The following is a 26903-nucleotide window of genomic DNA, read 5'->3' as shown; positions in this document are numbered from 1 at the left end:
GAATACAGGCATAGTAGACACAGGGAGCAGTCCCCAACCCTAGGGCTGAGATAGGGGACCCCAGAGATTGTGAAGGACTGGGAAACCTGGCATACTGAGTCGACGGGGTCACAGAGAGTCTCGATATGACTTGAGCAACTGAACAACAAAAGAAAGAGGCCACCCCCAGAGCTGAGACCCAGACCTCGTTGGTAAAGACTGAACCACGGCTCACTGAATGGTAGGGGTCATTGTAGCACTGTGCTGGCAAAGGTCACAGGAGATGTGCACTCTGGTACTTTACAGAAATCCACTCTTTTGTTGGGGGACAATGAAAGTCTCCCACGGGGAGGGGCTTCATGGGAGGCATTTTGCTGTGGCACCGCCTGAGGGGGCTGCTCTGTGCTGCCGCCCACCGCCTGCTGCAGCAGCTGGTGCTGGTTGTGGGCATCATTGGCTGGGCTGCTAAAGTAGCGGCACCCTCTGGTTGCAGATGTGGGTATTGGTCTGCTCCTGTTTGGAGTAATCGAAGAAGCTTGATTGGGTATGAGAGCTCCCCCTACCGGCCTGTTCGGTTGTAGCTGAGTTTCTTGAATCAATTCCACTCCTGGTACGAATCCAGTTTTAAAGTACTCCCAAGATCAGTTGGTAAAGAATCCGCCTGCAATGCAGGAGACCCCGGTTCGACTCCTGGGTCGGGAAGATGCCTTGGAGAAGGGAACAGCTACCCACTCCAGTATTCTGGCCTGGAGAATTCCATGGACTGTATGGTCCCTGAGTTGGACATGGCTGAGCGACTTTCACTTTCACTTTCCCTAGATCAGACAGTAAAGAATCTCCCTGCAGTGACGGGGAACAGGGGTCCATCCCTGGGTTGGGAAGATGTTCTGGAGAAGGGGAAGGCTACCCACTCCAGTAGAGGAGCCTGGAGGGCTGCAATCCATGGGGGTCACAAAGAGTCCAACACGACTGAGGGGCTAAGCACAGATCAGTTCGGATTGCTTTGTTGTCCTGGAGTGTGCCTGGTGTTCATTCTATGAAACATGTTCCTACTGTTCTGTGGTGAAATGTGATTGATGTTTTACCCTTGTGTAGGGCTATTTTATAGAGGATGGTGGAGGGAAACTGAGTGATAAGATGTGGTAGCTGTGAGACTGCTCCTCAAAGGCCTCCAACTACAGGTAATGTAATTAAGCAAAGCTATGAAATCTGGCCTCTGTTTGTACCGAGGTCATGCTTCCCTTGGACTACTCCCAGTGACTGAATGAGGCGGGGATAGACACGCAGGCAGACCAGATCTTGGGAGGCATGGATTCCCCTGACGGTCGTCTTGGGCGCCAGGATTCCCTGGTGACCTTACCAAGCCTTCCTTGGTAAGCATAGGACACTTTTATTCAGACTTCCTTCTCCCTCATTTAGAGTCAGATTGTATCATGGCCTAATGGTTCTCCCAGCTTTCCCAGCACCTCCCTTCTCCTTTTTCTCTTACAGAGATGTTTCCCCTAATAAAATCCTTGCCCATCTAATTCCAGGGAGGTGTTGTTGACTTAAAAAACCTCAGCTAAAACAAACAAACAAAAAAAACCTCAGCTAAAATTGGGAGGCTTCCCTTGTGGCTCAGATTGTAAAGAGTCCGCCTGCAATGCAGGAGACCCAGATTCAATCCCTGGGTGGGGAAGATCCCCAGGAGGAGGGCATGGCAATTCATTTCAGTATTCTTGCCTGGAGAATCCCATGGACATGAGCGACAGTGGATTGGGGGGAGCACTATGCTGGAGTCGTGCAGGGCGGGCAATCCCTAATATTTTACTTCTGCTGACTGCCCAAAAAGCAAAGGACCTTTTTGAGCTGAAAGGGCTCGCCAGGGGCGGGAAGGTGCTCAGCAAACGTGCGCTGTGCGGGAAGGTGAGTTCAGGGTAGCTTCAAGCCTGGAGAAAGGTTGCGCAGTAAGACGGGCCGCGACCGATCCCCCAGGATCTCTCAGGATCGGGGGATACCAGGTTCTGCTTAGCCCTCCTACCGCCCTCTCAGCGCCTTTGCTTTCCGCCAATAGTAAACGAGGCCGCAAAGCTCTTCCGCAGGGGCGTAAGGTCAAGGGTCACCAATATGGCGGCGCCCAGGAGTTGAGAAGGCGTGAAACGGAGGATGGGGGTGGCGACGCTAGCGATGGGCGCTCGGCTGGGGCGCCGGCTGAGCGCTCTGGGGCCGGGCCGCGGACACTGGACAGCGGCCGGGCGCTCGCGGAGCCGGCGCGAGGCGGCGGAGGCCGAGGCGGATGCGCCCGTGTTCCAGTACGTGGGCGAGCGTGCGACTCGCGCCGACCGCATCTTCGTGTGGGGCTTCAGCTTCTCCGGGGCGCTGGGCGTGCCCACCTTCGTGCTGCCCGGCTCTGGACCCCAGCCCCGCGCCGGGTCGCGGCCGCGCCGCAGAATCCAGGCCGTGCCCTACCGCCTGGAGCTGGAGCAAAAGGTGAGGACTGCGGCTTCTTCCCTCCCTCCCTCGGTGCCGCTCTTTAGCCTTCGCCGTTTCTCCTGAGATCCTCTTGGAGGGTTGGCGACGCTCGGTGGACAAACTTCGGGGAGAACGACCCTCGAGCGGGCCCCAGGCGGGGAAGGTGTTGGGGCTCTGCCAGGATTTACGGAGTGGCCGAAACGTGCCAGGTGTTGTGTCCGGCTCGCGTCACTCGCGCGACACCCCGTGAGCCGGGGTCGTTGCCACAGTTACGGGAGAGGAAAGGGAGGCTCAGAGAGGTTAAGAGACCCGCCCACTGCCCACAGTTGGTGGGTGTTCGGTACTTAGGGATTCGCCCTCGGGCCAGACTCCAGAAGTCTGCTGCTAGGAAAGCGGACTACAATGTGTGAGAAAATGTGGGCCGGCTGGAGTCGGTGAATAGCTCTGAAAGGAAATGTTAACTGGAGTAGTAACAGGAATGAGGATGAAAGGTCTAAACACACTGGAATGGCTGCACAGGAGACCCCTGAGTTGACTCAGACTTGAAAAGATGTAGTGAAGTACAGCTCCCGGAGGGCGCCTTATTGTGGCAGCCAGTATTTAGAAAAGCAAAAATGCATGTTTAGGATAGGTTCTTGCTTGGCGTGCTTGTGGACATCTTGGTAAGTGGTGGAAAAGAAGCAGATTTGACCACCTTGGCTTCTGACTTCTCTGTCAAGGATAAATGATCTTTTGCCCTAAATAGGGAGCATCAGAGAAACAGGGATTAAGCTTCAGTGAAAGGTTGTTTGACTTCTTAATACTGAGTTGTGAGAGTTATTTGTGTGTCCTGGATGTAGGTCCTTTATCACATATATGATATGTGCACATATTTTCTGCCAGTCCTTGATTTTCTTTTTATTTTAATAGTGTCCTTGAGGAAGCAAAATTATTGAATGAAGTTCAGTTGATGAGGTTTTCTGGTGTGGATCAGGCGTTTGGTGTATCTAAGAAGTCTTTGCCCATCCCAAGATTGCAAAGATAATTTTCGTATGTTTTTGTCTAGGATCTTCATAGTTTGAGTTCTTATATTTTTGTCTGTGAGCCAGTCATTTGAGTTAATTTTTGCACATGGTATGTGGGCTTCCCTGGTGGCTCAGTGGTAAAGAATACGCCTGCCAATGCAGGAGTAGTGGTTGGGAAAGATCCCCTGGAGGAGGAAATGGCTACCCACTCCAGTATTCTTTCTTGGGAAATCCCAAGGACAGAGGAGCCTGGCAGGCTACAGTCCGTGGGTTCGCCACAGAGTCGGACAGACTTAGCGAGTGAACAACAGCAGCTAACTTTTCTGTAATCTCGGCAGTCAGTCTCCTCTGCTGTGTGTGGCTGCTGACCTTGCTTGGGTTTTTGTTTTGTTCTGGCCTCCTCCCCCAACTGTCTTTTTTTTTTTTTAAGTTAGACTTCTTGGGGTTTGCCAGTGATTTGGACAGAGGCCGTGCTCAGACACCTTGAGCTAATAAGTTTTCTGCTCTCCACCTTTGATTCTGTGTGTGCGTTGGGGATCACATTCAAAGTTCAGCCTGATCTCAAGTCGGCCTCAGCTTTTCTTCCTACTGGGAGCTCCTTGTGCAGTTTCCCTGTCAGCCATGCAGGTGTGAGAGCTTTCTGTGACCCTCATTTCTAGGACCTGCCTGTTACATTGCTGGCTGGCCTGCCTCTCCTCTTACCCCGGTCAGGATTGCAACCTCAGACTCACAGAATTGTGAATCTTGTTTGTTTCCTGCTGAATTTGCTGTGCGGCATGAGTTTTCACCCTTTACCCCCAATTAAGTCTGTCTAAGCAGGAAAACTGGTGGTTTTCACCATCAGCGCTGCCCTTTTCTAACTTTTCTAACTTCTGAGCTGGGTTAGCTGGAGCAACTCGGGACAAGAAGTCTACAAACCCTGGTATTCTTACCCGTAGGTCTGGCAGCACTTTGTGAGTAATTTCTTGATTGGTTGCCTTTGATTGACTTCTGGAGCCCTGAAATGGTTGTGGTTTGGTTTTTTGCAGTTTTCTCCAGTTTTATACTTGTTCTTTGGGGGAAAGTTTAGCTAACCTCTTCACACCACCAGAGTTGGAAAGTCCCCTTCTGGTGCCTTATTATAACAAACATTGCTTAATGCTGACTCTGTGTCAGGTATTGTTCAAAGCCTTTTCACATATTGGCAGATTTAATAATATAGCAGGTGCTTCCCAAATATTTGTTGAATGTTGAATAAACAGATGAGAGTAATCATATAGTATTGTGCTGGGCATCAGCTTTGGCACTCAGTTTTCTGTGTTTCCTGCTGTGTGGTCATGGGATGTCTTCTGCCTTCCCAGTGGGTCATTTCCTTGGAGGTGGAGCCATTCCAAGAGACCAGAGAACTGAGCTGTTTTCTTGTTTTTACTAATGTAATCGTGCACCTGTGTATGTTCCATGTGAATGTTACGAGAAAAAATGTCACAGGGCAGAAGGAGGGATCTATAACTTTTGGATGACTCAATTAAACAGGTCATCAAATTTAAAAGAAATATTTAGCTTGCTTTCTTCAAGATATGCTGGAGTTAAAAAATGTAAAAACAAAACAAAACTCATGTTTGTTCATTATCATGGTAAGCTAGCATTTTCATCAGGATTAGGTTAGATTTACATGTAGTCTCTGAGATCAACTACATAGGCCTTTGGTAAGCTATAAACAGCCAAGAGATAGTGGAGGAACATTAGGGTGACCATTTAATTTGTTCTCACTTGCTTGAGAGTGAACTTTAGGGCATCAAGTGTAAAGCAGGATTGTCTCAGGCCACTCTGGGTATTGTGGAAAGGGAGTTGACCTTATGAAGCCAGGCTGCCTTTGGTTTGTTTCCAGTCCTGCTGAAGACTCAGTTTCCTTATCTGATCTGTGAAGGTGGGGGTCAGCCAGTGTGTCGTATTCACGGTAGCTGTGATTCTTCATGGAAGAATTCTTCATGGAAGTAGTGGTTTGAGACTATAACAGTGAAGCAGAAGGATTAATAGCACGCACTCCGCAATCAGACAGCTTAGGCAAGTTACCGAATCTCTAGGAGGTTTGATTTTCTTATATATCAAATGCTACTATTACTACCCTTAATAATAATAATAAGCACATTATATAGCTCTTACATTAAGCCAGGTACTGTTTACTCTTAAGAGTTTTAACTATATTAACTCATTTAGTCTTCACAACTACTCCTAACTTACAGGGGAGACACTGTTACTATTTTGCATATAGGGAAAGAGACACAGAGAAGTTAAGTAGTCTGTCTCAGGTTACACGGCTGGTAAAGGTCTACCAGTGGTCAACCCTTTGATTATGCCGAGATTCAAACTAAAACAAAGATAGTCTTCAGGTTTACTCTGTGAGACTGTGTCTTGGTGAATGGGGATCATTTGATACCTAGACCATTGGGTGACTGAAGATTAAATGAGATTGTGCATATCAAGCCCTTAACATATGGTAAACCTCCAGTAAGTGTTAGTTGCTATAGTAATAGTGTTGGTTCTTGAAATGGATAAACAACCTGTGATTTATTGCTGGGAAAACGTACGTCCCATATCAGTCAATGCTTTATGGGAATTTTTTTTTTCCTTTCAGATTTCATCTGCTGCCTGTGGATATGGATTCACGTTGCTGTCCTCTAAAACCAAGGACATTACGAAAGTTTGGGGTATGGGGCTCAACAAAGATTCCCAGCTCGGATTTCACAGGAGCCAGAAAGACAAAAGTAAGTATTCTCACCTTGGTTTCTCTCTGCTGTGAGTGATCTGAAAAGGCACTCTTTGATTTTTAAGAATATGGTTTCATAAACCAAACCATAGCAACAGAATAGATGGAGTCTTTAAAGTGTTGTTTGAAACCATCTAGACCAGATTATTTTTAGCCTGTTTGGTAATAACATTTAACCTTTAGGCAAAGGAGCATTTGCTGATGAGTAAAGGTATTCTTTTTGGCCCCAAAGAGATGACCCTTTTTTCCCCTAACTTGGAGATCACTTGAAATATTCTGCAGTGCCTACAATATGGTCTAAGGGGAAAAGTTCAATGAAATCTTTAAGATGGAGGTTTGATTACAGGTATTCAAAACTTGAATTGTAAAAATGTTAATTATTTATAATGACAGTTTTACAAGTAGACAGTAGTAAATCAATTTTAAGTACAATAAGAAGCATTTAAAAAAAAAAAAGGGGGTAATTACCCAGAGATATACTGGATAAGCCTTCCCCTCCATTTTTTCCTATTCCTTTATTCATATGCAAATATATTTAAAATATAATTTTGATTACAGCATATGTTTTGTTTTCTGCCTTTCTTCACTTAGTTTTATATTGGGAGTCTTTTATAAATTAGTACTGAAGTCTTTATTAGCTGCAAGATGCCACATTACATTTTTTACGCCCTTTACTATATATGGAAATGGACAGAGAGTCTAGTGCACCCAATGTACTGCCACCAGCTCCAACAGTCATCAGCTCACTCTAGTCGTGTTTTATTCAGTCTCTACCATCCCCCTCAACAAATTTGAAGCAAATCCTAACATTATTGATTTTTTTAATAAATATTTCAGTAGATATCTAAAAAAATTAAGGATTCTTAAAAAAAAAGATATCATTATCACACCCAGAAATAATTAGCAATATAGTCATTTGATATCATCAGATATCCAGTGTTTATTTTATTTTATTCTTTTTTTATGGCTGTGCTGCTTGGCTTGCAGGATCTCACTTACCTGACCAGAGATTAAACCCCAGGTAATTAAACTTTCACAGCAGTGAAAGTACCAAATCCTGACATTAGACCACCAGGGAACTACCCCCAGTGTTTAAATTGCCGATTATCTCATGAATATCATTAGGTTTATGTTTTTAAAAATTTATTTGAATCAAGGTCCAGATAAAGGTCAGACATTGTTTGGTTGATAAGACTTTTGAAAGTCTTTTGAGTTTGTGTCCGTCTTTTTCTCCTTGGTATTTATTTATTGAAGAAATCATGGCGATTGTCCTGTGGAAGTGTGCAGTCTGGAGTTTGCTGATTGCATCCCCGTAGTGCTGTTTGATGTGGTCCACTGTCCTCTGTTTCCTGTCGGTTGGTAGCTGGAAGTGGAGCCAGATTCCCGGAGAGCTGCACACTTCAGATTCCCTTCAAGTGTTCTCTCTCTGCTGCTTCCCAGGCCCTGAGGGGTCAGTGACTGTAGTAATAGGAGATGGGAAGTTTTCAGTATTTTAAAATTCAGTATTTTTGCAGTTAATAAGGCTGATACACTAACAGCAGTGTCCAGTGCCTTTGGTTTAGCTTAGAATTACCTCATCTTCTTGTGATAAGTTACAGTTAATCCATGCTGATCAAAAGCTCTCTTTGAAAATTATATCAGTCACAAGTGAGTACCAACAGGCATGTATGATAGTAGTGCCATATATTTGGTAAATGAAATGTTTTTAAACATGGGGTTCCTGGGATAAAAGAGTGGGGTCATGAGTGGTTGAGAACCAGGACATTTGCAGATCTTACCTCTAGCCTCTGTTACAAATATTCAGAAGCTCATCGTTTAAAATCTACTGTAGTGAAAGTGTTACCTCAGTCATGTCCCTCTCTTTGCGACCCCATGGACTGTAGCCTCAGGCTCTTCTATCCATGGAATCCTCCAGGCAAGAATACTGGGGTAGAGTGCCAATAGAAGTGCCCCTCCTCCAGGGGATCTTCCCGACCCGGGAACCTCCATCATTCCCTGTCTGAGCCACCAGGGAAGCCCAAAACGTACTATAGGAACTCCCTATATAGGCCAGTCTGGCTTCTCCAGTAGGATTATAAAGAACAATAAGATTCTTCTTTGGGGTGCCTTCTAAAACACTTTCCTCCCTTTCTTGCTTATTTAAATATTAAAATTTTCTTTGAATAGATAACATACACACTTCAGAATCCTACAGGCGCAGTTGAATATATAGTGACAAGTCTGCTTTCCACCTCTGTCCTCCAAGCCACACAGCTTTTCTCCCTGAAGACAGCATATGTCAGCAGTTTCCAGTTTATCCTCCTAGAGAGATTTTGTGCATATGGAAGGAAGCACATGCATCTATGTGTTCTTTTTGCTTTAATTCTAAGTGGTATCATGCTATACATGCTATTCTTTACTCTGCTGATGAATTCTAGTGGGGGTTGCAGGAAGAAAGTGCTTTTCCTTTCCTTAAAAATCCAGAAGGTGGGACTTCCCTGGTGTTATAGCAGTTAAGACTCCGCACTACCGCTGTAGGGGGTGCGGGTTCGATCCCTGGTCTGGGAGCTAATATTCTGCAGGCTGTGCATTGTGGCCCAAAAAAAAATCCAGCAGGTTTTAAATGACATGGGAAGAGTTTTCTTTAATAGGACTAAGTAAGCTTTACAGTAACTCATCGTGTGATGGACGCTGGGGCTGGGTGTGGGGCTGGAGTTCTTGTCTTAGCTCTGCCAATAACATCTGTCTCCCAGGCCGTGTAACGTGTGTGCACCTGGTGGTTCTTGTTTCAGCGAGGGGATATGAGTACGTGTTGGAGCCCTCGCCCGTGCCGCTGCCGCTGGACAGGCCCCAGGAGACGCGGGTGCTGCAGGTCTCCTGTGGCAGAGCCCACTCGCTCGTCCTGACGGATGGCGAAGGAGGTGATGGACCTGTTCCAGGGCGTGGGAGGCTGGGGGCCACTTTCCCGCGGTTGGGCCTGAAGCGGCTCCTGGGGTTGAACCCCATCTAGTTAGTGAAGCTGTTGGCGTTTCCCGAGCAAGTTAGTGGGATGGCTCAAGAGAGCTGCGGGGTCGTCCTTGGCAACTCTTTCCTGTTCTCTGTCCTCTGTGGTTCTTGGAAAATCTCTGTCCATTTTTATAAACATGACAGCACACACCGTATCATGACCTACTTTTCCTTAGCCCTGGAGCCACCAAGCCGGACTGTGTGTGTGTGTGTGTGTGTGTGTGTGTGTGTGTGTAGATGGCTTTTTCTCTTGTACTGAGAGCAGCCTGTTTGCTGACATGCCAGACTGGACTCTGTGTGTGTGTGTGTGTGTGTGTGTGCCAGACCGGACTGTGTGTGTGTGTGTGTGTGTGTGTGTGGCTTTTTCTCTTGTACTGAGAGCAGCCTGTTTGCTGACATGCCAGACCGGACTCTGTGTGTGTGTGTGTGTGTGTGTGTGTGTATGGCTTTTTCTCTTGTACTGAGAGCAGCCTGTTTGCTGACATGCCAGACTGTGTGTGCGTGCGTGTGTGTGTGTCGGAGTGTGTGTGTGTGTAGATGGCTTTTTTTCTTAAACTCTTGTACCGAGAGCAGCCTGTTTGCTGATACTTCTTCCACGTGGGGTGGGGGTGGGGAGTTTCCCTAGTCCAAGCTCCTGGCTCACCCCTGGCCCTCTTCAGAAGAGTGGTTGTTTCCAGGGGAAGGTCAAGTTGACTAAAGTTTTCAAATTTCACTTTTTTGGCTCGCTGTGCTTTGTAGGAAATGGTGAAGGTGGTATTAGGAGCTCCTTCAGGGGGAGGCTTGGCGTTGCGGGCAGCCTAGTGACAGGTCCAGGGAATGGGGTGCTGAGGCCTTCCTTTCGCGGGATGTGCTTACCTCATCATGTGGCATTCCTGAGAAGCGCCCCCAGGGCCCAGGCGGGGAGGCAGAAAGCATGGCAACAGTGGCCTGGGCTGTCTTGGCCGGCCTGGACCCCAGCACGCCTGTTGGGGCACCTGCAGAGGCTGGGAATGTTGGAGAAGGAAGTCGAGGGGCAGCTGGGGCGAGTGGTTGGACTAGGAGCACGTGGGAGACCCTCCTCCCAGTCCTGACATTTGAGGATTCCAGGACGTGCAGAGCTGATTTGATTGGCACTTTATCCTTTAGTCTTCAGCATGGGGAACAATTCTTACGGGCAGTGTGGAAGAAAGGTGGTCGAGAATGAAATTTATAGGTGAGTTCCCGAAATTGCTACCCCTTCCCCAGGTTGTGTCGAGTGTTAAACACCTTGTGAGATGTGAGAGACCCCCAGAGTCGTCAAATGCAGTGGGAGGTCCCCGGAAGGCGTGGAGAGCATCATTCTGGTGCGGGTGGGAGGGAGGGCGCCTGAGCCCCGTCTGATGCGGGAATGTCTTTGATTTCATTTGTTGCTTTCACCAGACTGATTAACTTAAAAATTCCACTAGTCTTTAAAAAATTTCCCTCTAGCTCCTCACATTATGCTGGTAGATCTAAATAACATTCAGAAATCTGCAGCATATTAAAGTCACCAAAGGATTTTGTTTTGTTTTACTTTCATGCCCAGACCTACCTCTTCCTTGTATTTGACCCTGAGGGTTTCCCTAACGTTACCGTGTGCATGTGGGGGCCACCTGTTGGGGTGATGAGAGGGGCTGGAATCACCCAGTGCTCACCATGCTTCTCCCCAAATTTCTCCTGGCTGTAGTGAAAGTCACACAGTTCATAGGATGCAGGACTTCGATGGACAGGTGGTCCAGGTAAGAGATGGGGGCTGAGGACCACTGGTCCTGCCCCCCCCCCCCCCCACCCGGAGGTGATTTTAAAAGGGTGAAAGTTGGGTGAGGTGATGACAAACTGTTACGGTGATTTTCTGAATTAATAAATGATTTTAGTAAGTATTGTTGCCAGCCTATTCTAGGTCAGGGCTTAGGCCAGCTTGTGGGGATGCATCGTTTAATAAACATTGGGGAGGGTGAGTAACACTCTGGGGAGAGGCAGGTTATATACCAGCCGTATTAGAGTGTAATTTGAGCTGCGTTCCAGGCTGCTTTATCCTGCTGACCATTTTATTCTCATCCATGGTACAGTGCCTGGCACATGGTGGAGACTTACCTGTGTAAATGAGTGTATACAGAAAGCGCTTATGAGAGCACCAGAGGAGATCTGTCACTCCTACCGGGGGTGGACTGGAAGGAGGGAAGGGCTTCTGGAGGAGGGCGTGGTTCCTTGGGTGGAATGGGGCAGAGGGCCGCTCGGGTTCGCTCCTTAGGACACCGGGCGCCGTTTTGTTTTTAGCCAGAGCAGTTTCAGGGGAGCGGGAGACACAGCTGGGCTGTGCTGGATTGAGATCAGCTGTGGAGCAGGGCGGGGCAGCCTGCCGCCCGGCCCCCGGGGCCCTCTGGAGTGGTGGGCGGGGGTGCCTGGCTTTGGGCACTTGAGCCAGGACAGCGGGGCTCTGAGGATTCCTTCTCACCTGTCATCTCGCCTCCGTTTGTGTGGTAGGTCGCCTGTGGTCAGGACCACAGTCTGTTCCTGACGGATCGAGGAGAAGTGTATTCTTGTGGATGGGGTGCAGACGGGCAGACAGGTACTGTCCCTTCCCCCCGGCCCCTCCCCGGGGCTGGCGCAGCTGCCTCTGTCCGGCTCTTCCTTCTCCTGTCCCTTCCTGCGTGTCGCCCCTCTTCCCCCTCACCCCCAGCTCCTGGACTGGACAGAGGACTGGGGCTGCCCCACCATACAAGTCTGAGTCTTTTCAGAGACAAATGCCCCCCTAACGGGAGCTCGGCTTCAACTGATTTGCGAAGAATGTGATTAAGGGAGAGAGGAATGAGAGAGGAGCTTTATCATCCTTTCTGTGTTCCATGTTTGTCTGAAGGGAGGACCTTAAATTTAAGATTTAAGCCTTGTGTAAATCCTCTATCATCCTGCCACCTCAGCATATCATCTTTGTCCCTTGACTCATGTTTTCTCCCAGTCCTTGTTTGTATGTGAACATCATTTAAGGTACTCAGAGGTGTGATTTTTATATGCCTGTTTTATTGTTAAATTTACATGGAACATTTTCCCACGTTGGTATAATTTGCAGTTACAGTTTTTAATATTTGTATGATAGAGCATCCAATTCATGTACTATAAAGTAAATTAATCACTTAGTTATTTTACCAGGTAGCTACTCATTACCCTGTAGTCAGGAGGCATGCTTTTGGCGGGTGGGGGGTGGTGTGCAGTAGCCATTGCAGGTACGACATTTGTCACATATGCATGTCTAGCTTTTCCCTTCATTTGGATTATTGCCCTGCGATAAATTTCCCAGGCATGGGTCAGAGGATCAGAATATTTTCAGTGTACAGATGTACTGATTTAATCATCACTCCTCTAGCAGGGATTATTGTCAGTTTAAGTGTCCTAATTTAATCCCAGTGCCAGTTTTTAAAGCATGCATTTCTTTAGTATCTGCAAAGTTGAAGCTTCCTTTTTATTTTTTCAAATCTTGGTGTGAGTAACTTTTAAAAATCAGCTTTTTATAAAAAGAATGAAATGGATATATCTCTGACAGCACAGACCAAGGAACGAGTGAAAGTCCCAGTGCTGGAGAGAACCGGGCTTTGGTTTCCTGGTGCCACTCCAGAAGCGCTGTGGTCACGTGGCCTCACTGCCCTTGCTCGCCAGGCTCTGAGTCCAGCCCTGCGGGCCCCCTGCACCCCGATCGGGAGCCTCGCTCCTCTGCTGCCGCCGGGCCTTGCACATGCTGTTCCCTTAGCCTGGCATGCTCTTCTTCAAAACTCTCCCTTTCATCCTGCAGACCTTGGCTTGAGGTTATCTCTTCATTGAAGGCTCCCCTGACCATTGGGTGTAAAGCAGTTTCTATCTCAGTATCCAGTTTCTTTCATAACCCTTCAACGTTTTGAGTTAATTTTAAAAAGTCTTTTCTTAGTATATAGATTATATTTGGTGTATACAGAAGATGATACATAGGTTTCGCGTTGCCTGTTGCTGGCAGGTGTTGCCAGTCTGACACTGCTTTGGGCCCCATGGAGGAAACCTAGTATAAGCAGGCCTCTGTGGTTTGGGGGTCTCACTCATCAGCTGCCCAAGGGATTACCCTCCATCGCCGAGCTGATGGTGACATTTGCCCTCCTGGCAAGCCCTGCCTTTTCCTCGGCTCACTGTTTACCACACTAGTTTGCCAGTTTCTATTTGTCGTTTTGGGGGGATGGCTTGGGGGGTTGACATGGCATGGGCTCTTAGAAATTTCCTTTGTTTTCTCCCAAGCCCAGCAGTGCCTCAGGAATTGCTTGCTGTAACTTTGGTTTCCCAGTGCATACAGAAGTTATGTTTATACTGTAGTCTATTAAGTGTGCAATAGCATTATGTCTAAAAAAAAACAATGTACCTATCTTGATTAAAAAAATACTGCCTCCAAAATATTAACCATCACCTGACAAGACAGGGTTGCTACAAACCTTCACTTTGTTGACAGTGCGGTGCCTGCAAAGTCAATAGAACGAGCTGTGCCTGTATGTTGTACACAAGGTCTGACGGGCTCATTGTGTGGGGGCGTTTCATCTTGAAAAGGTTTCTAACTTGAGTCAGGCTTAGAAAATATCAAGGGTTTTACATGTAAACAATCACTGTGATGTTTTTTCCTCTTAGAGAACCTGGAACAGGAAGCGGTACAGTGTGCGGAGGGAACTGATTAGGATTCTGAGTTGATCTTTGCAAAGTGCGTAAAACTGTGTTTGGCACATAGTAAGTCAGTGCAAGTGTTTGAGTAACACAGTTTTCCATCGTGTCAGGCCTGGGTCACTACAATATCACCAGCACGCCCACCAAGCTGGGCGGAGACCTGGCCGGAGTGAACGTTGTCCAGGTGGCCACCTACGGGGACTGCTGCCTGGCCGTGTCAGCCGACGGCGGCCTCTTTGGCTGGGGCAACTCTGAGTACCTGCAGCTGGCCTCTGTCACCGACTCCACACAGGTATGCGGTCATTGGCAGCCTGGGGCTGGGGGCTTGGAAATGGTGTTAAGGACATGCAGAAGAGGGCCGTCCCCAAGGGGAGATGTACAGGCTGCTCTGGAGGCCTCACCTGAGCTGAGGCTGCCTCTTCAGGGGCCGAGTGCTTGACGATCTCATTGGAACCTAGAAAGAATAGGTTCAAAAGCCATCGTTATCAATACTTCGATAAGCTAGTCCTGGCTTAGAGCAGTAGTTTAGGTATGTCTGTGTGCGCTGTCCTGTTCTGAAAGGGGAAGTGAGGCTGTTTACACACGTTCCTGCGACATCCCAGTGGGCCTCTTGCTGCCGTCCAGCGTGTGTGCCCCCGAGCACACAGGCCCGAGGTGTGCCCCCTGATGAAGACACCGTGTGGCCCCCACGTCTTGCAGGAGAGCCTGCTGCCCGGCGCGTTGTGTCTCCCCATCACGACCCGCCTTCACCACAGGGGGCCACCATCTGTATACTGCAGTAGGGTTTTCAACATTTTATTAGGGAAACTTCCAAATATAAGCAACAAGTAGACCTTATTGCATAATTAATCTCTATGTAGCCATTACCCATATTCAATAATTACCAACTAATGGCCCGTTTAAAAAAAATAGATAATTTACTGTTTTAAATTGTATGACTTATGTGAAGTAATTAGCCTCCAACTAATGAAAAAAAAAGAAAAGAAAAAAAAAATAAATGTTAGGGGAAACACACACACACAAAAAATAAAATAAATTGTATGACTTAGTGGTTTTTAGTATATTCACAAGGTTTTGTGTGACTGTCACCAGTACCTGACTCCAGAACATTTTCATTAACCCTCCCCCACCATCCTCTCCAAAAAGCCCCACACACCTAATGGCCAGTTCTGTTGCATCTGTAATTCCATCTACTTCTCTGTCCTACATTATTTTGAAGCAAATCCTAGACTTTATAGCTATAAATCAGTATGTGTCTCTAAGTGATAAGGATTTAAATTAATATCATCAAGCTTCTGACAACATACAGAAGAGTTTTAAATATATGTTAATAGCTAAAGAAATATGCACAAAGGGATAAAGGTCAGCTAATCAGATGAAAATAATTGGTTCTCTGTGGTCTGACACAGTGGCTAGAAGTGGCTGCAGATTTGGCTCTGAACTTTCTAGTAGCCAAAACAGAAGAAAAGGTGGTCATTTATTATTTTAATGTGTTTATTTTTATTTATTCATTTGGTTGTGTCAGACCTTAGTTGTGGCATATGGGATCTAGTTCCCAGACCAGGGATTGAACCCAGGCCTTCCGGAGTTGGAAGCTCAGAGTCTTAGCCACTGTATCACCAGGGAAGTCCCAGAAAACGTGGTCATTTAATGATTCATTGTTTCTGTAAGATAAACTGCAAATAAAGTGTTCAGGAGAAGGACTGGGCTTCCTGATACCAAGGCCTGAGATCAGTGTCTGCAAGGCCTTCCTGTGGGGACGGGTCTAGGGTCATGTCGTTGTTACCTGTGCTGCATAACAAATGACCCTACCATGTAATGGCTTAAAACAACCCGTATTTATTCTCTCTCAGTTTTTGTGTCACAAATCTAGGGCTGGCTTGGCTGGGTCTTTGGCTGAGAGTCTCTTTCTTGGGGTTCACCTTGGGAAAGCTCTGCTTTTGGGCCCACACTGGTGGTTCACAGTGGGGTACAGGTCCCCATGGACTGCTGGCCCCGGGGCCCCAGGTTCCTCGCTGGCACTTGGCCAGCTCATAGCGGCTGGCTGAGCCTTCCTCAGCTCCTTGCCATGCAGGCTTCTCCACGTGGCGGCTCCCAGCACAGCAGCTGGCTTCAGCCGAGCAAGCAGACGAGAGGGTGAGCGAGCATGTCAGTGAGACAGAAGCCAGTGCTCTACACGTTCATCCCGGCAGTGGCTTCCCCTCACGTTTGCTGGGTTCTGTTCTGTAGAAGTAAGTCACCAACGCAGCCCCCCACACAGCAGGGTGCAGACAGCACACGGTGTGACCTGCAGGAGACAGGTCCCTTGTTTGGAAGCAGCCCACCACAGCCCTGATCCTGTATGTGGCCCGAGCCTCACCCTGTCGGGACAGCAGTGGTGCGTTTGCATGGCTCTTTGCTGGAGCGTTTCTCAGCCTTTGCTGAGGGCCTTGTGCCAGAGCCCAGTCGGGCAGAGGAGCCACGTGAGCCGGGTGGTGGACGCCAGGCCCGGCCAGCAGCCTCGTGCCATCTAAGATCAGTAAGCCCCTTTAGTCACCTTAGGGGTCGTTATCCTCCAGCTGTCTCCATCTGCCCGGGACTCTGAAAAGACCCATGCCTGTCACTGAAGCACTTAAAATCCATCTTTCCAAAGTCATTCCTCAGTAGAGGCGCCAAGACCAAAGCCTGCTGGAAGGCTAAGTAGGCCACTTGGCTGTCTTTAGGTACTGCAGGTTCCGAACATCCTGGAGTGAATCCGTGCTCATCCCCCCACCCTGGCCCTTCTCCATCATTTCCCACGTCCACTCACCTTCCCCTCTCAAAGTCACATCCCTCTCTCACTTGGAACCCGTACTGCCTCCCTGTTATGCTCAGGGTAGAGACCAGATCCTTACCGCGGTCAGCCGCTGTCCCACGTGGTCTGGTTTCCCCTCTCTCCACCCGCAGCTTGCAAGTACTCCCCCTCGTTCCCAGCTGCGGCCACCCTGACCTGCTGAAACTCCTGAACGTGCCACGCGCGCCTCACCCCCTCTGCACTTCCACCTGCCCGACCTGGGGTTTCCTTCTCTCCACCCGCCGCCCCCGGCTGCTTCCTCCTGACTGCTCTCCCGACATGCACCCTGAGACCCCCCCTGCTCCCCTTCACTGCACTCAGCGCAGGTCCATCCTGCATTCATCTTGGCTGACATCTGCCTCCTCCACTGGACTACACTCCCAGAGCGGGACTGGGTGTCCTGCTCCCTCGTCTCCCCCATGCCCTGTTAGACCCTCAGCACCTGGGCAGTATTCAGGATTTTCTAGGGGAGGGCATGAATGAACTGGGACTTACACCTACCCTGTACATGAAACTGTTTCCAAGTTCTCGCTGGTTTGTCTTCCTCCTAACGGTGTGGCCCCTTCGTCTGATGCAGGTGAACGTCCCCCGGTGCTTGCCCTTCTCAGGAGTGGGGCTGGTGAAGCAGGCTGCGTGTGGGGGCACAGGCTGTGCGGTATTAAACGGTGAGCCCCTCTTGCGGGCTGTTTACTGGGAAGCTGCAGGTGGGATGGGTGCGGAAGGGCTGGTGTCCACTGGGTCCAGCTCTCAGCGTGGGGAGTGGGCCTGTGGGAAGATCAGAGTTCAGTCCACAGAGGGGGAGGGTGACTGATGTCCTTGACAGAAGGCTAGCAGCTGTGATTTATATGTCGACAAAGAGCCAGCGTAGAACTTTGTATCACAGACCTCTGGCTTGCTAGCTCCCTCTCCCTAAGCCTGGGCCAGAGACTCCAGCCCTGCCTTCTCCAGAGAGACTGTGCCGAGAGCCCGCGGGCACACAGGGTCCAGATCCTGAGAGCCACGCCCCCTGGGATTACGCATCTGGCCCCACTGATCAGTGTTAAACTTCTTATAACCTGAAAGTCATTGCGAGTTTTAGAATCTGACCAGGAGTCGTGCGGGTACTTGGCTCGATCTCCTGCTCTGTGTCGGGAAAAGCTGTCCTTGTAAGGCTCCCCTGTGTTCACGTGGGGTCTGGGTGATTTATGGAGCAGCCCCGTCCAGCACCCTCAAGATGTGGGATGTTTGTGTTCTGAGATTGGTTAGTTGGCTAGACATCCTTCACAAGCACGAATTTGAAAGAGGAGAAAAGAAACATTAATTTAAGTGTCTATCTCAACATGTTCTTGCCAAGCAAGAAGAGGGAAAAGAAAAAAGGAAAAAAAATGCATGTGGATGTAACACATCTTGGTGGTGTGGTTTGAATTTCTTGAGAGGGAGGGCTGTGCTTGGTTTGACTTCCTGACCGTTGTTTTTACTGTAATCCAGGAGAAGGACATGTTTTCGTCTGGGGCTATGGAATTCTTGGGAAGGGACCAAACCTCTTGGAAACCGCTCTTCCAGAAATGATTCCACCCACTCTCTTTGGCCTGACGGAGTTCAACCCGGGCGTCCAGGTTTCCCGCATTAGCTGCGGACTCAGCCACTTTGCCGCCCTGACCAGTAAGTGACCGAGCCCATGCGGCCCCAAGGCCTGGCCGGGCCTCTGCCTCTCGGGTTCAGCCCCAGGCCCGGGGCCGCTCTCAGGCTCCATCCGTCCAGTGAAGTGGCGCCCTTGTGTGGATAATTAAAGAGAGCGGCTGATCCAGAAGTTGTTTGGCTTGAGGTTGTGTAATGTGTGTCTCCTTTTCATCCCGGAGGTTTGTTTTCAGTTCATCTGGTTTGTGGTTAGGCTAACGTTACAGTGAGTTTCTCAAGAGGACACCGTCAGTGGTTGGAAGAGGGGACCCTGGAGTGGGCCCGGGGGAAACCAGTGGGGGTTTGGCGACATCCGTGGTGGGCGAGCAGGAAGTGACCGCGCAGGGCTTCCTCCTGGTCCCCTGGCCGTGCCCACCCCTTATCCAGCCTGGAACGCAGGAGGCGCATGTGTCAGACAGGCCTGTGGTTTCCAGGAGGAGGACGTGCCCGGTTTCTCCAAAGTGCCGGGGGAGAGTGATCAAAGGGGAGGCGGAAATGGAGGCTTTCTTAGAGGTCTGCCCAGTTACAAAGCCATGAGCTCTCCAGTTACCCTGCAGACCTCCAGCGTGTCTGCGCTTCTTGATTACAGCCCTCATCCCGCCACCGCGGCTGTCGGGCCAATTTGCTTCTCTTTAGTTGACTTGAAATGTAAGACTGAGCTAAATAGATTTCATTTTATGACTTTTAAGTATTATAAATTTGCTTTTTCCTTGCAACTTAAAGCCCTTTTTGTCTCACAGCAAGTAGTTATTTTCTTCTTAAAACATCTGGGCTGGGACAGTCAGTTTGGGGTCACCTTCGTCTGTGTTCTCTGGCCTCCTGCTAACGTGAGGACCGCTCCAGATAAGCACCCTCTGGAGGTTCCAGAGTCCTCACCACCTCTCAGTCACGGCCTGCATCTCGGGTTTGGGGGTTCTGAAGCAGCGGCAGCTGCTGTGCTGGTGGGTGTAGTGTTGTCTGACCGCACTGAGGCACCCCAGTGATAGGGGGACCTGGGGTGAACCCTCACCACCCCCCACGCAGGGTCGGCCACCTCCATCTGCAATTGTGTGTGTCACATGAGCGTTTTAAAGCTGTTCTGATGTGGCAAAGAGAGTCAGTATGGGTGAATTCTAGAGGTAATGATTATCTGTAATTTCTCAAATGTTTAAGGCTTAAACTGTGTGCAAAGTCACGAACTTCAGAATCCACACACGGCCTTCACCTACGACTAAGGTAGATTCCTTTGTCTGCTGTTCTGCCATGTAGCCGTGTGGGTCACACGGAAATGAAATCCTGCTTAGATTGCCCCCGGAACCCAACAGCCACCCTCCCGGTGAACTGTTCCTCAGTCGAGGGCGCCCCGGGGCCCGGTGTCTCCCCTGCCGCTGGGCCTGGCGTTGGCCTGCGGCCATCTGGCGGTTGGAGTTGGTTTACCCTGAGGTGTCCTTTCAGGGGGAAGGCCAAGGAGAGCGGGCAGAGCAGAGGGCTCTGACGTTGTCACCGAAGGGCCCTTTACTGAGTCAGCGGGTGGCTTCAGTCCCAGCTCCTAGTGTCCTTTCTTCTTCCCACGACCAGAGGCTTCTGCCCGCTGGGGCTGGTGAATGGGGCCTCTGCTGAGGACGCCCCAAGCCGGTGCGGGAGGAAGTCTGGACCGAGGGCCCTTCCCAGTCTGGGGCTTCGTCCTGGAGGCTGCGGTTCCCAGAGCCCCAGTCTGGCTTCAGTGTCCTGGCTTGTCCCTACAGCACTCTGCCTGCCCTCTTCCTTCGTGGCGCTTGTTACAGTTGGAAGTCATGCATTTGTTGGGTTATTTATTTTTCGCGGTTGGACTGGCTCCCCCCGGACGAGGATGGGAGCATGCCTGTTGGTCCCCCTGCCGCCCCCGCTTCTAGCACGCAGATGCAGTCCCAGCCCAGAGAGGCGCCCCGTCACCATGTGTCACTTGACCAAATGCTCCTGAGACCAGACAAGGAGTGACAGATTATCCTACTTCTCACTCTGTCAGGGTGTGGCTGGGATTTGAGGATGCGAGATCTCAGGATTGTGGAGGGCAGGTCACACAGCTGGGTGATGGGGGGTGTTCGCAAGGGCTGAGCAGAGGGGGCTGTGTGCACAGGAGCTCCCGGGCCCACCTCCGGGCACGTGCTCACCTCCCCTGAGAAGGATGCTGCGTGAATCTGGGCTGGGACACCCAGATTTGGTTTGGGGATGGTACTGTTTACTTGTCCCTTCAAAAGCAAGCATTAATAAAGCCGGGGAGAAATTGAAGGTTAACATTGATCTTTTTGTACCAGTTTCTAGAAGGCCTATTCTCATGACCCTTCCTCCTCTTGGAGACTTGCCCTTGGCCTAAGCCCCAACCAAGCCACCGTTCTTTCTTTGCAGACCGAGGAGAGCTGTTTGTGTGGGGCAAGAACATCCGAGGGTGCCTGGGAATCGGTCGCCTGGAAGACCAGTACTTCCCGTGGAGGGTAAGGCTGGGCCGGGCGGCCTGAGGGCGTGGCTGCGGAGCCGACTCTGGACGCGGCAGCCAGGCCGGACCGGGTCCCAGAGTTCCGGTCTCCTGCTGTCCTTAGGGCGCCTCAGGGAGGAGTGAGCTGCAGGCTGGGGTCCCGGCTCTCCACGGGGGAGGGCGTCAGGATGAAGGAGCTGACGTGCCAGGAGCTGTTTACCGAGGCCTGTGGAGAGGAGTGTTTTACAGCGAATTTAAAAGAAAGCAGGATGTTTAATATTTAGAGTGCCTTACCACAGCCACCAGACTCAAACATAAAGGCTTTTCTCAGGAGGAGGGTGCAATTATACAAAAAGGCTCATTTCAAAATTAAAGGGGAAGGAGATTCCTTCCTCAGTTGTAGTTTATCTTCACGTTGTTTAGTAAGTCAGTTCTTTAAGTTCTTCTAAACAAGGCTATTTATTCTTTTGAGTACAGAACATATGGACCTGGTACAAAACGTATTATGAAAAATAAGCCTCCCGTCTCCTGTCCCAGAGGCAGCTTCTGGTTTCATCCTTCCCTTCCGGAGATGGTCTCTGTAGAGACGCAGGCGCTTGTGTGCATGCATGCTTGTGTGCGTGTGTGTGCCTAAATGTTTTGTTTTGAAGGGTCGTTTTTAATAATGTGTTTTGAGGTTGTGTGCATCTTTTAAAAAAACACATAAAAATGCAAAAGAAATGTTTTAAATTTTTAAAAAGAAGATTTATCTGTCAAAAACCCACAGAAAGTGTCTGGAGGCGCTTTGGTATTTCAGCGGCTGTTTCTCCCAGCCCTTCCCTTAGCGGCTGGCTCTCCTGGCTCCCGTGATCTCGGCTGGCCCTGCCTCCGGTGCAGTCTCTAAAAGACACTGGTCAGAAGGGAGGCTTTGAACTTGCTGGGGGAAGATGAGTGTGCCCCCGAGTTGTTCCCAGCCTGGTGGGGCAGCCCCGCTGTCCCCTGGGGACCCTAGCCCAGGAGAGGAGCGGCGCTGCGGCAGCAGGCAGTGGCCGGCTGCTCCAGGGGTGGGAGCGTGGGGCAGTCAGGATCCCGCTTGTCCTTCGGGAACTCCGACCCCACCCAGAGGGCTCCCTTCTGCGGGGGCAGCTTGGGAAATGGCCAAGCAACCAGGTATTGAATGAATGACCACTGTGACTCGGGGCTCCCCACCTGCCTTCATTTTCTCTAAATTAGAGCAAACATCAGCTGTGAAGTCAGGTTTGACATCATAGGGTATCTTTACTGTGGAGGTGGCCGGGCCAGGCTTGGCCTCTGAGGCAGAGCAGGGGGCGCCAGGCCTGCAGGAGGACCCCTTGCTCTTCAGGCTGGACCCCTGAGCATCCCTCTGACATGCTCCCGGCTCCTGCGCCGTCAGGGCAAGGACGCTCTGGTCTGTTCTGTGACGGCCGCCCTCGGGCCACATGCTGTCTCCTCTTGGGCATCTGCAGAGCTCCTTCGCCCCCTTGGCACCTTTTGGTTAAGGTGGGAGGATGGTGCTGAGGTCCGTGCCAGCTCCAGGATGTGGGGCTGGGGCTCGGGGAGAGCAATGGAGACAGGAGCCAGGTTTTGGATCAGCTAGGTTGGAATCCTTAAAGGTTAGTCTGATGTTGAGTAGTTGGACCTTTCTCCAGTCTGTTCTGTTGTCTCACTTAAAAAAACAATTGCAAGTGATTTTTATTCCTTAAAAAACTAGATTTTCTAACTCATCTTCAGCAGGGGATATGTTACATCATTTAAAAAGTATTCCACAAAAGGGAAAAAAAAAAAGTAAAACTGTATTTGTAGCTCCTATAGTGGTACTAACTGGTTACTCTTAGATGCACAGAGCTGGGGCTTTTCTCATGGTTCACAGGCCCAGGAGGTGACGTCTGAGTCACCTGATCCAAGCCTCTCCTTCCGGAAGCATGTAGGATGTCTTCCTGCTCCACGTTGGTGGTCAGAGAGGTTCAGTGATCTCTTTAAGGCCACACACCTAGTGAGAAGCAGAGCCCAGATTCGGATTCAGTGTCTGACTTTGAGATGTCACCAAGGCCCCCCTCCCCTGTGAGGGCCTGAGCTGGGTCCCCTGCCGTGGGAGCCCTCTGCGCAATAGCGGCCCCGCGGGCCTGGGCTCAGTCTGCACCCCGCCCAGGCGGTGCTCTCCCTCTCCATAGCAGGGTGACGACCATCCTGGGGGCGAGGCGCCCTGCTGGTGAAGGTGGGTTGTCCCCCCAGCCTGCGCCCCTGCACCCGCCTCCCCAGGCTCAGCGGTCCGCTGGGCTGGGCTGCAGTGCGAGCTTGGTCCTTTGCAGACCGTGCCTCCCCTGCGCTGTGCGCCCCTCTGGTTGGTTGGCGCCCAGGCTCGGGACCCTCTGCCTTCAGGGCCCCTTTCTTGGCCTCCGGCAGTTGTGATGCCCCGGGGGAGGGTGCCCTGTGGGGCCGGGCCTCCTCGCAGGCTGGGCGGGCTCCCCTCCGGGGTGTGGCCCCACCTCTGGGTGCTGGGCAGGGTGTCTTCGGGTGCAGCTGAGAGGGGACGTGGTGAGTCTAGCGGCCCGGTCACAGCCGGTCCAGTGTTCCTTGCGGCCTTCCTCTGTCCCTGACCTGGTGGGCGTGTGTCCTCTGTCCTTCACCTGGTGGGTCTATGTCTTGGGAGCTTGTCCTTGTGTAGAGAGTTGCTCCTACACTAATTCTGCTCATACTTTTCAGAGTTACTCAGGCCAGATAGGGTTCGGCTTCTGGAACTGTTTGCCTTTGCGATAATGGGAATGTAAATTGGTTTAAAATAGAAACTCCTTTTAACCTTGGGGCGGACACAAACAGAACACGGCTGAGGGCAGCCGTCTCTTGGACTCAGTTCAGAGGCTCAGGGGCTGGTCGCCGGGGGAGCCGCCTGCTTCTCCCCAGAGAGGCTCCCGGGGCCAGCATCAGCCAGGGCCACGTGGCCCCCTCTGCTTTGGGCTCTTGAGCCACAGCCCTTGGGGAATGAGGACAGAGGCGCGCAGAGAGTGGCCTCCCCCGGGAAGGTCAATAAAGGCGCCCTCGCAGCCGGGGAGGTTGCTGGGAGCTCACCTGGCTGGTCACCCCGGGCAGCGTGTTTTCTTCTGCTTCCATGGCCAGCCCGGAACACTTTATGCAGCTCTGAGCCTTTGCGATGAGCCGGGGGCACCGCGGCGTGTTTGCTCAGTGATTCCTGTAACAGGTTTTGCTGAGGACGTTTGTTTAGAGCAGGGCGGGCAGCATGACTTGGTGCTACTGTCCGTTTGCCTTGCAGCCCGAAGCCCTTAATGGACTTGTCTCTGAACCGTGGACGCTGCTGCCTCTGGGCTTTTGAAAGGCCAGGCCATCTGGCCGGGGCCGTCCCCTCGGAAGCTCAGTAAACTCGGCAGGCTGTTGCAGGGCTGTCTCCAGCTGTCACTTTGCCGCCCTGGGAAGGGCGGGCAGGACGCGGGTGCAGGCAGAGGCCGAGGAGGGGCCGGGGCGGGAGCTCTGTCTAAGGAGACACTGCACCCCCACCGGCTCTCTGCACCCAGAGTCTCTGGGACGAGCAGAAACCAGTGAGAAGTCGTTTCCAGTTCCGAGGGAAGGTGGGGAGCAGGGCAGATGATGACTTGGTGGTATCCAGAGGCAATAATAGCTTTCTTTTCTACTGAATGTCATTTTATTTGGTAGCCATGTGACTATCACCTATTTGAATCAATAACAGTAATAATAACAACAATAATAATACAACAAAAACAACAACAACAATAGGAGAAAGCCAAGTGCCCTTCTCCTGGAGAACTGGGGGGCTGTGTGGGCCTGGGGACCCTGCTTGTGTCATGGGCACCGTGAAGTGTGTGTGTGTAGCGTGTGTGTCTGTGCCCTTCTCCAGGGCTCAGCTGTGGAGCTGCGGGACGCTGAGCGCCCGTGTAAAGGCCAGCAGGCCAGGCCCTAGCCTCCACACCCGCGCGGGGTTGTCTGCACGTCGCCCAGAGGGCTGGCCCCGCCGGTGATGAAGTGCTGGCAGGGCCGCCAGCCGGGCCTCTGGCCCCTTGAGACGCAGCCAGCACGCCTCCCCCAGGGTGCACGGGACTTGGGAGCAGCCTGCCCAGGCCTGGGGCTGATGGGTGCGGCGGGTGAAGACACTGGGCTGGCAGTGGGCCGTAGTGCGCCCGCGGGCAGGACCGGGCGGGACGGTTTCTGGAGCCGCTCAGGGAGCTGTCTGGTGACCCCTGGGGCAGACCCCTCTGGGGAGTCCCCCTCACAGGGAGCAGCCTCTGGGGGGTGTCCCCGTCCTGGGACGGTGCACGCAGGGGCCCAGAGCGGCCTCTTGGGGGTGCGGAGTTGGGATGGCCCTTCCCAGCTGACCTGCCAGGTGCGTGTAAGCCCCCATTTCCAGGTAGGCGGCTGAGGCTGAGCGGTTCCGTCGCCGACCCAGATGCAGAGCCAGGGTCAGGCCCGCGCTGGGCCCCCGCTAGGCCCCCTCCCCTCACCGTGCACCGGGTCTTGCTTTTTCAGGTGACTATGCCTGGGGAGCCCGTGGACGTGGCGTGTGGTGTGGATCACATGGTGACTCTGGCCAGGTCCTTCATCTGAACTGCCTTCTCGATCTGCTGGAGCCCGGCCCTGGCCTCAGGACCGCCTGGCCTGCTCAGCCAGGGCGGCCGCGGGGCTCTGGCTGGGGCCCGAGAGGGTCAGGGCCCTCTGTGCGCTGGGCCGCGCTTCCCGCAGCCTGGAGCGGGGTGCCTGGAAGTGCTGGAGGCGGTCCCCCCTCCTGCCCAGGGTGAGGCACTTGGCACAGACTCTGCCTCTGGGCTGAGTGGCCCTGGCGGGGCGAGGGGGATCTGCTTCATCTCTGCTCCTTCCCGGGGACACCCGGTGGCATCCGCTGTCACGTCTGGTCTGCAGAGAGCCTATCCGCTCAGCCGTCTCTGCGCGCTCTGGGATACCCGCTGACGGCCCTGCACCGGGTCCTCCCTGGAAATGCCCGTGGGCACCAGCCTGCAACCCTGTGGGCCTGCAGCAGTCACCTACCTTCTAACACTTCTTCCTGCCTGGCTCGGAAGACTTGAGAGGCCCCTTGGGAAGATGAGCAAGGCCAGATTTCTACGGGCCAAGGGCTTTGAACACAGTCCGCAAAAGCTTGGCTGGAGTGCTCGCCTTGGAGAAGGAAAACTCAGACGGTGAAAAACATTTGCGTTAGTAACATAACATGTCCTTTTCTTTAACAATCTTTTAAAAGTCTTTTTCGGAATAAAGTCTGTTTTCTGCCTTTTCATTTTTAAGAACTTGAGAGGCCTTTTTATTTTAACCTAATCATTTAGGGATTAGCTTTCCAAAACAAGGCATTTGGTAAAGAGGCTACTAGAAGCCAGTGAAAAGAACTCTGGAAGACAGTCCTGCCCCCTCACTGCAACTGGGAGAGAATGCTGTATAAAAATAACCAGTTATGTCACAAACCTGGGTCTCACTCGAGGTGTACATACATCCCCCTCCTTTTAGCTGTTCACTCAACAAATGTTTACTGTTGTGTCCTGTATGTGCCAAGTATTGTTGATCACATATGAGTCACATGGGGACAGAAAACCCCCACAAGCAGGTCTCATGATGCTTACATTTCGAGGAGGCAAAACAGTCAACAAGCCAAGTGCAAAGTGTGTTAGATGTTTGCGTGGGCTGTGGAGAAAAAGCAGAAGAGGGTGGGCGATGCTGGGAGTGTGACATTTAAAGTGGAACGGCCACTGTCGACGTCCTCGCTGTGGCCCGAGGCAGTGGGAACCAGCCAGATGGTGTCTGGGGGGTGGGGTGTGGTCCTGGGACCCCTCCTCACCTGGGCTCGTACCACTTCTCTGTGGGCTGACCAGTTCTTGAGTTTCTTACAGCAAAGCTCTTCCATAAACTTGAAACAGAAATTGAAAACTGTCATTTTCCTTCCCAGAGTTCCTCTTGGGCCAGGGACGACATCACCCTGGCGGTGAACAGTAACCCGTCCTCCGAGAGATACACGCCTCGAAGCTCACACTGATTTGCAGAGAGTGCTGCCCCCGAAGGGCAGGCAGGGGACCCCCCTGTGATGCTCAGGGACCGTAGGGGATGGTGGTGATGGGGGGTCTCCGTAGAAGGGGGTGGTTTTTAGCCTCCCCACAAGTGGCAGCCACGGTAAGATCCGGTCACTACCTCCTCCTCAGACACTGTGTG

At 51.4% G+C, this 26903-nt stretch overlaps 1 protein-coding gene across 2 annotated transcripts; it reads left to right on the top strand.

Moving 5' to 3' along the window:
• Positions 1 to 2011: 2011 nt before the first annotated feature.
• Positions 2012 to 25990, top strand: RCC1L (RCC1 like). Of its 2 annotated transcripts, XM_043455841.1 has the most exons (11): positions 2012 to 2448; positions 6049 to 6178; positions 8952 to 9080; positions 10291 to 10357; positions 10850 to 10901; positions 11647 to 11731; positions 13941 to 14122; positions 17220 to 17307; positions 18110 to 18283; positions 20663 to 20748; positions 25224 to 25990. In XM_043455841.1, the coding sequence occupies exons 1-11, from the start codon at positions 2125 to 2127 to the stop codon at positions 25299 to 25301; spliced, it is 1395 nt and encodes a 464-aa protein (XP_043311776.1). In that variant the 5' UTR covers positions 2012 to 2124; the 3' UTR covers positions 25302 to 25990. The 2 variants fall into 2 exon arrangements, with proteins under 2 accessions (XP_043311776.1, XP_043311775.1); XM_043455840.1 differs by lacking the exon at positions 20663 to 20748.
• The last annotated feature ends 913 nt before the right edge of the window (positions 25991 to 26903 follow it).

The sequence above is a fragment of the Cervus canadensis genome, chromosome 32, assembly GCF_019320065.1.
Source record: "Cervus canadensis isolate Bull #8, Minnesota chromosome 32, ASM1932006v1, whole genome shotgun sequence".
Classification (NCBI taxonomy): domain Eukaryota; kingdom Metazoa; phylum Chordata; class Mammalia; order Artiodactyla; family Cervidae; genus Cervus; species Cervus canadensis.
This window is presented reverse-complemented; position numbering and strand designations above follow the sequence as displayed.